This window comes from Sturnira hondurensis, unplaced genomic scaffold (genome assembly GCF_014824575.4).
Source record: "Sturnira hondurensis isolate 20B ecotype Veracruz unplaced genomic scaffold, ASM1482457v3 Scaffold0020119, whole genome shotgun sequence".
NCBI classification, from domain to species: domain Eukaryota; kingdom Metazoa; phylum Chordata; class Mammalia; order Chiroptera; family Phyllostomidae; genus Sturnira; species Sturnira hondurensis.
The window spans coordinates 5,207,207-5,215,379 of record NW_028092750.1 but is presented as its reverse complement, the minus strand read 5'-3'; the positions used below and the strand labels follow the sequence as shown (position 1 = coordinate 5,215,379).

The 8,173-nt window shown below is 59.7% G+C and overlaps 1 protein-coding gene across 2 annotated transcripts; it reads left to right on the top strand.

The window, feature by feature from the left end:
• Positions 1 to 809: 809 nt before the first annotated feature.
• ARRDC2 (arrestin domain containing 2) lies at positions 810 to 7,113 on the top strand. 2 transcript variants are annotated; one of them, XM_037028732.1, is made up of 9 exons: positions 1,231 to 1,313; positions 3,767 to 4,079; positions 4,172 to 4,238; positions 4,452 to 4,599; positions 5,112 to 5,217; positions 5,325 to 5,581; positions 5,727 to 5,889; positions 6,133 to 6,287; positions 6,515 to 7,113. In XM_037028732.1, exons 2-9 carry the CDS (start codon positions 3,806 to 3,808, stop codon positions 6,566 to 6,568), a joined length of 1,224 nt encoding a protein of 407 aa, XP_036884627.1. In that variant the 5' UTR covers positions 1,231 to 1,313; positions 3,767 to 3,805; the 3' UTR covers positions 6,569 to 7,113. The 2 variants fall into 2 exon arrangements, with proteins under 2 accessions (XP_036884628.1, XP_036884627.1); XM_037028733.1 differs by lacking the exon at positions 3,767 to 4,079 and having other exon boundaries at positions 810 to 1,313.
• The last annotated feature ends 1,060 nt before the right edge of the window (positions 7,114 to 8,173 follow it).

Below are 8,173 nucleotides of genomic sequence, written 5' to 3'. Positions count from 1 at the left end.
GGCCCCTGGCAGCCTCCGCCGATAAGGCCATGGGCCACCTGGCTCAAAGAGATAAGTTGGTCGATAGAGAGAAGGGTGTGGAGAGGTGCCAGTGGGCTGCAGACAGACCTGGGTTCGAGTTGGGACTCCCACCACTGGGTGCCTTTGGCAGTGGCTGCCCCTCTGGGGGCCTCTGTTTCCTCACCTGTAAGATCCAGTGATGGGAATAGGGCACAGTGCCCACCCTTGGGTACACCCACTCTGATCAAGGAGCCACAGTAAACACATAACCGCCACGAGCACACTGAGCAGAGCCATAAGGAAATAAAGGCCAGAGCATGACTAGGGACTCTGAAGAGGCCACATTTGGGGATGGGGTTTGGGGGGCGGGTGGGAGAGCGGATCCGGGGAAGGGCGTTCCTAGCACTGGAACAGCTACTGCAAAAGCCTAGCAGACCCTGGGGAGGAGGTTCCCACTTCTTGCGAAGAGTCACCGGATTACACGACCTCTAAGTCTAAAGGCTCCCGGCTCTGGAGAGGGGCGCGCAGACCTGGGGAGCAAGACTTGTTGAGTCTGGTGTGTTTGGGGAACAACCTGTAGGTGGCAGGGGCGGGAGGAGGGGGAAAGGCTGGGGCAGCACCCAGAGCCCAAAGTGCTGAGTGGAGTACGAACTAGACCGCAAGGTACAACCCCGTGGCTGCCTCCTCAGCACCAGCCACATCCGCCCCTGGCTGCCTGTGACTCATCTGCGCTGACCCTGAAAAAACCGGGCCCGCCCGGTGCTGGGGGTGGGGGGGGCGGGGGTGGTGGTGGGGTGTGACAAAGTCAACAGGGCGGGTAGCGGAACGCACGTCCACGGCCCGGGCTCCTCCAGGGGGCGGACGCGGAGGACCAGGAAGTCAGCGCGGGGCCCGAGGCGCCTGCACAAGTTCACTGGTGCGGGAGAAAGCACCGGGACGCCAGGGGCGGCGAGGACGAGGGCTGAGACCTTCGTGGTGGCCGCAGGCCCGGGCCGCGCCGCGCCCCACGCCGGGCCCCACGCCGGGCGCACCGTCCCCGCGGTGCACTCAGCCCCGCGCCATGCGTCTGGGGTGTGTGAGTAGCTTCAGGCTGGAGCTGGCGCGTGGCGGGTCCTACCGAGGCGGCGAGCGGCTGTGTGGCCGGGTGCTGCTGGAGGCGGCGGCGCCACTGTGTGTGCGAGGGCTGGAGGTGGTCGCCCGCGGCGGGGCGGCAGCGCAGTGGCTCGAGGGCCGAAGCGTGGGCGTCAACGCAGTTTCCAGCCACTTCGCAGCCGCAGAGACATACTTACGGCGGCGGCGGCTGCTGCTCCGAGGTGAGCCGTCACCCTCCCTCCCCATAGCTAGTATCATCCCCCCTACACACACACACACATACCGGGTACCCACTCCCCAGGTCTGCGCGCCCCTCTCCAGAGCCAGGAGCCTTTAGACTTAGAGGTCGTATAATCCGGTGACTCTTCGCAAGAAGTGGGAACCTCCTCCCCAGGGTCTGCTAGGGTCTGGACGCTTCCACTGGGACATCCACCCACCTACTCACTCCAAAACCCTCTTTCTCGGGAACTCCTCCCAGGGTCTGGGCACCTCCACTCCAGGGCCCAGACGCCCTAGATTTAGAAGCTGTGTAGTGGTGCAGTGGGGACCCTTTGTCTGGGGGAATCCCTGGGTGGAAACTGGAGATCCTAGATCCTCCTCTCTGGACCCCAGGATCCCTGTCAGCCCCCGGTCTGGGGTCCCTGATTTCCAAAGAAGTCCCCTGTCTCGCTCAACCAGTGCACCCTCTCTCAGTTTAGCCGTCCCGTGTTTGAATGGGAGGGCTCCTCCCGGGCTTGGAGGTTCTGGTGGTGTTTGCAGGTGAGGTGGAAGAGGCTTGGGGTGAGATCAGATTAGGCTGGGAGTATTATGTGGTGGCAAACTTCAGTCCCCCACCCTCAGATGGCCAGACAGGAGCAGAACTGGGACCACAGAAAGAGCTGGGGAGGACATGGGTGTCTTTGGGGGTCCTTCCACCTCCTCCCTTAATGCCCATCTGCAAAACACCCACAGCAGGAGACAGCTCCGACTTGGCCTTGCAGCCTTGTCCCAACAGCCCCCAGGTTCGAAGGACCCTAGCCTGACCAGCTGTAGAAACTGAGGTGTAGTGGTGATGGGGTGTGACAGGAAGGGGCCCCAGAGGGATTTCCTTTCCCTTGCAGCTCAAGCGAAATTGGGGTTGGTTTCATCCTACTGTCCCTCTGTTCCCACTCGCTGGTGGCTTCCTCAAGACACTGGAGGGGTGAAGTTTTTGTATGTGCTGTATGACCCTGCCCATCTCTGGGCCGCTGGGGACCCCTCTGTTAAATGCACTGAGGGAAATGTTTGCTCATTATGAGCCTTTCTGTCCCTTCAGAATCACCTTGTCCTTCACCTCCTCCTGGCTTATGGCCTCCTGTCTTCTCTCTTGGCCACAGTTGGCCCTGATGGAGGGTCCCAATCCCTCATTTCAGCACCAGAGTTGATGGCCTCTGCCTCTCCCTCTGGGCCTGTTCTAACCGCTATCATGAGCTGACAGGTCTGGTTATGGCCATCTCCCTCTGGGGGTGCGGTGGCCTTCACAGGACGTCCCTGGGTGGCCTGAGCCTGATTCAAAAAGGATGGCCAAGGTAGGCATGGATTCGAGCAGCAGTGCATCTCTCTACCACCAGAGGGCGCAGATGCCCCGTAGATCGTGAGGAGGCAACTGCCTTTGAAACCCAAAGTATGGTGGGTCATTCTTGCCCCGAATGACCCCTGGGCTCCGCAGCCCTGGGCTCCGGGGGTGCCTGGAGCTTTCCCTGCACTCTGCTGCGTCTGAGGGGGTCAAGGCTGGAGGTGCCGGAAGTGAGCACAAAGGCTAGGCCTAGAGATCAAGTGTAGGTGTTTGCCAGAGGCTGGAAGTTGGGAAAGAAATGTTGGTTGGTACGAACACCTCGGACTAAAGAACTTTAAGCGCAACCTAGTGGCAACGGGTCAAAACCGGTTGGTATTCCGGGAAGAAGGTTCTGGGAGGCGTCCTGTAGTGGATACACTGAGATTCACGCTTAACTCTCTGAGATGCAGGCTGAGTTTCTTCCGGCATTGTGCACGTGGGAACTCAGGCTCCAAGAGGTTGTCACTAGTCCCGGATCACCCAGCTGAGCGGGCTTCGAATCAGAGGAAGAGGGCAGCAGGTGCGGGGTTGAAGGAGGCCCCACCAACTTCCTTCTCCTTCACCATTGAACATGGGGGAAAACTGAGACCCGGTGACCCAGGCCTCCAGAGCCCGATTGGGGCCAGGCCACGCCCCTCCAACTCGGTTTGGACATGCCGGGAGTCACGTCTGCAAGCAGTGGCGGGTTGATGATTAAGCTGAAGGACCGAATGATCTTTTTGAGTGACCTTAAGCCCCGACCCCGCTTCCAGGCCTCAGTTTCCTCTCTTTATCCTCGAGATCCGGGGCAAACCGGTTCTGGCCCCCAATTCTTCAGTTTCACCCCAAGGTCCACGAGGGTGGAGGGCAAGCGGCCTGGGAGTCTGGGAGTTTATTTTGCTACTTGTCTGGGCGGAGCCACGCCTCTCGCCGCTCCATTGGCGTATTCTTTCCCAGGGCGGGCAAGTGTCGCGCTTTGCCCCGCCCCGCCATATAAAAGTGGCGCCAGCATAGGCTCTGAAGAATCTCTGGCTGCCTTCTGAGTGCTCCTGCGCACGCTGGGTGGGTTTGTTTTCTGAGGCTGTGGCGTCGCCCCTCGCTCTGCCGTGTCGGGGATTCTAGGCCAGGGTCCGTGTGTCTAGGGTTTGCATCCCCAGCGCGATGCTTTTCGACAAGGTGAAGGTATTCATTGTGCATCTGGACGACACGAGTGCGGGCGCTAATCCCGTATTCAGCGGCGGCCAGGTCGTAGCCGGCTGTGTGCTGCTGGAGCTGGCGGGCCCGGCGCGCGTGGGAGCCCTCAGGCTGCGCGCGCGGGGCCGCGCCCACGTGCATTGGACCGAGTCACGCAGTTCGGGCTCGAGCACCGCTTACACGCAGAGTTACAGCGAGCGCGTGGATGTCCTGAGCCACCATGCCACGCTTCTCGCTCCAGGTACGACTAGGGACCCCTGCTCAGCGCACATGCTGCTTGCCCTGGGAGCCCTACTCAGCCACTGAGTCGCCCCCTGTTTCTCCTACTTGCAGATACGGGAGAGACCACCACGTTGTCTGCTGGGCACCACGAATTCCCATTCAGCTTTCAGTTGCCTCCGTAAGTCATTTGGGGTGCTGGATTTGGGGGAAGTATGCTTCCAGGTTTGGGGCTCCACTGTTAGGTATCTGGGGATCTCTAAGCTCAAGACTGTCTCTGCTGGGAGGCCCTCAGGAGTGTCTCTGTGTCTCTCAAGCCCCCTGAGTCTTTGGGGATCCCCAACCTGCTAGTCTCTGCACCTCACCTGCTGAAGCCCCTTCCTTCAACTCCTAGGACACTGGTGACGTCATTCGAGGGCAAACACGGCAGTGTCCGATACTGCGTCAAGGCCACCCTGCACCGGCCCTGGGTTCCTGCCCGCAGGGCAAGGAAGGTGTTTACTGTTATCGAGCCTGTGGACATCAACACGCCTGCCCTGCTGGTGTGTGGCTGGCTGCCCCTGGGGAGGTGGGATGTAGTGCCCGGGAACAGGGGCCGGCCTCCTGGGTGACTCCAACTGGCTCCTTATCCTCTTCACAAATTGTCACAAAGCGTAGGTCACAGTTGGGCCCTGGCAGGGAGGGAGGCAAGCAAAGGAATGTCTGAGGTATCGGTGTAGCCTGGAGCAAATCCCAGCCGCACCAGCACTCTGTGGCTCAAGGCAAGTGTCTCACCCTCTCTGAGCCTCAGATGCCTTGACTGTGAAATAGGGCACAGCCAGGGTACAAACTAATAATTCCTTGCTGAGCACTAACTACACACTAAGCACTGGCTTGCTCACTTCATTTTTAGCTTCATGAACTGGGTCATATTCCTGGGTCCATTTTACAGATATTTCCTAGATTCTTAAAAAGAAACTGGGAAACTGTGCCCTGCCCCAGAGGTTCCCTCGGCTGGGCATGGTTTGGAAGTTCCGCAAAGTGACCCATTTATGTCCTTTTCCTCCACCCTCAGGCCCCTCAGGCCGGAGCTCGCGAGAAAGTTGCCCGATCCTGGTACAGTAACCGCCGTGGCCTGGTCTCTCTCTCAGCCAAGATTGACCGCAAGGGCTACACACCAGGTAGCAGGCACGAACAGCCGTATTGTGGGGGGGGTGGGGGTGGGGGGTGGGAACAGTGTCGGGGCTGCAAGTGAGGAAACTGAGGCCTTGTCACCCCCCCATTACAGGCGAGGTGATCCCTGTGTTCGCTGAGATTGACAACAGCTCCACGCGCCCAGTGCTGCCACGAGCAGTCGTGGTCCAGACTCAGACCTTCATGGCCCGAGGTGCCCGCAAGCAGAAGCACGCAGTGGTGGCCAGCCTCTTGGGCGAGCCTGTGGGCCCCGGGCGGCGAGCGCTGTGGCAGGGCCGGGCGCTCCGCATCCCCCCGGTGGGCCCGTCCATCCTGCACTGCCGCGTGCTGCACGTGGACTACACCCTCAAGGTAGAGCATCGCAGGGGGCAGGGGGCTGCATCTGCTCTGTCTCAAGGCTGGAGCTGGGGCCTCTCGGCATAGGAAGGGCCTCCTTCTGTGGAAGGCAAGTATGGCAAGGCTGCCCGGCACCCTCCATTGTGGTTCCTTCCTTCAGGTCTGCGTGGACATCCCGGGCACGTCCAAGTTGCTCCTGGAGCTGCCGCTGGTCATCGGCACAGTCCCCCTGCACCCTTTCGGCAGCCGCTCGTCCAGCGTGGGCAGCCGCGCCGGCTTCCTGCTAGACTGGGGGCTGGGGGCCCTGCCAGAGCAGCCTGAGGGTGAGGGCCCCGTCCTGGAGACCCCGGGGGGTGAGTGGGTGGGTGCCAAGCCAACATGCCCTCTGCAGCCTCTACACCCCCATCTGTAATAGGGCCCAGAAATGATCACGTTGGCAACCACAGTTCCCCCGAGAATGCCAGCCTGAGGGGCCCAGAACCGGCACAAGCAGGCTCCTGGCCGTTGTTGCCAGTTCCAGGGCTCTCCCCACCCACTGCCCTCACCCTCTCCGCTGTCCCTTCCAGCCCCTCCGGAGTATTCAGAGGTGGTGGCAGACGGTGTGGCAGCTGTGGGGCAGAGCCCCTTTCCCCCACCTCAGGAGTCCGACATGAGCCTTGGGGGCCCCTTCTTCACCTATATCCAAGAGTTCCGCTACCGCCCGCCGCCCCTGTACTCCGAGGTGAGCTTGGGGGTCCAGGAAGGCCCCATACCTTTCCAGGCCCTGGGAGCGGAGATGGGGGAGACACAGGAGCTTAAAATGTAGATGAAACTCACACACATACGTTCAGGGCCTGAACCAGCTTTGATTGAGCCCCAGGCGGTTCTAGGGGTGGAGACTCTCAGGGTAGGGATGGCTACTTCTGAGCCTCCATGCCCCCTGAGGCTTGATGGGTTTGTTTTCCTCAGGAGGATCCAAACCCCCCCTCGGAAGCTATGAGGCCACGCTGCATGACCTGCTGAGTGGAGGAAGTGGGTACCTTGAGGGACAAGGTTGCATTGCACATTCGCTTCCAGCCACCGTGGACGTGGGAGTGGCTGGATCCAGAACAGGCCGGCCCGACTGCACTGGAGCTGGGAAACGAAGTCTTGAAACAGGACGGGGCTGTTCACACAGGACAGAGGAAGGGCCAGTCTGGCGTCTGACCTATCTGGTCTTTCTAAGGCATCAAATGCCTGGTGCGGGTTCAAGTGACTGTTTAAACTATGCTGGCCTGTGGGCAGGGATTGGGGTTTCCCCAGGAGCCTCTGGCCTGGGAGAGACACAGCCAGACGTAAATACTTCCAGTGTCATGGGACCAGAGGAAGACCCAGAAAAATCCAGAGAGGAAGCAGAGCAGGCTTCCTGGAGGAAAGGGCGTCATAGCTAAGGCTTTGGCACATGAATAAGAGCTCAGCAGACAGGCAAGCAAGAAGAAGTCGGAGAAGATCCGAGCTGAATGATGTTTGGAGACTGCCCCCTTCATCTTAGAACAGGGCTCAGAGGGCAAGTGCCTCAGCTGAGGTCACATGGCGGGTCCAGTGGTTGAGAGGGCCCAGGAACTCGGAGTCACGGAAACGGGGGGGGGGGGGGGCTGGGGGGGCCTGTGGGTTGCAGTGACAGAGGCTCCAGCCTTTGAAGCCTCAGGAAGCTGGAGATCCCTGCCCCAGGCAGGGACTGCCTGGGGGCTTCTCAGGGTGCTATGGACTTGGAGCTGTGTGGCCTGCAAACCCAGGTTCAGAGCAGGACAGACAAGACCTGCTACCTCACTTGCAAATGAAAACGCGGAGTCCTTATTCAGGAGTACTAAGAATTTCAAGATAATGACAGAGCATTCAACCAGGCCTTGGGGACAGAGGTCACCCTGAGGTGACACAGCAGGACCAGTGTGCCTCTGGAGACCCCTGTGTCCTGGCCTGGGTCTCAGCATTTCTGATAAGCCTTAAATTATTCTGTTTTGTACAATTTTTTAAAATAAAATTGTGGAGGAACAGACTAGGCTTATTGGTTTATCTTTCCTCGGCTGCCCAGGAAGGTGGAGTGGCCTTGACCACCATCTGGGAATTCCAGGCCATAGAGGGACGAGGGGCCCATTGTTCAGAAGAGAAAACTGAGGCCCAGGGACATGGACACACAGGGAGGCTGAGCTGTGGTTAGAGCTCAACCTCACCCCCCACCCCTCTCCCAGGGCAGTGACAGGTGCCCGGAGAAGGAACAGCACCCCCTCTTCTCCGCAAATGGAGAGGAGGGGCTGGGCCAGACAGGGGTTCTTTTTCGGGAAGGTCCTGACTCTCTTGAGTCTGACCTTTTTGTTTTCACTGAGGTACAGCCCACATACCATGAAACGAACCATTTTAAAGTAGACAATTCTGTAGTGTTTAGCACACTCACAACATTGTGCAACCATCACCTCTGCCTAGTTCCAGGACATTCCATTGCCCCAAAGGGGGACCCCATCCCCGTGTGCAGCAACGCCCCATCCCTGCCCATCAGCCCCTGGCAACCGCGGGTCTGCTTTCTGTCTTTACGGACTTGGCTGTTCTGGGTGTTTCACACCCCTGAGGTCACACACTACGGGGCCTTATGGA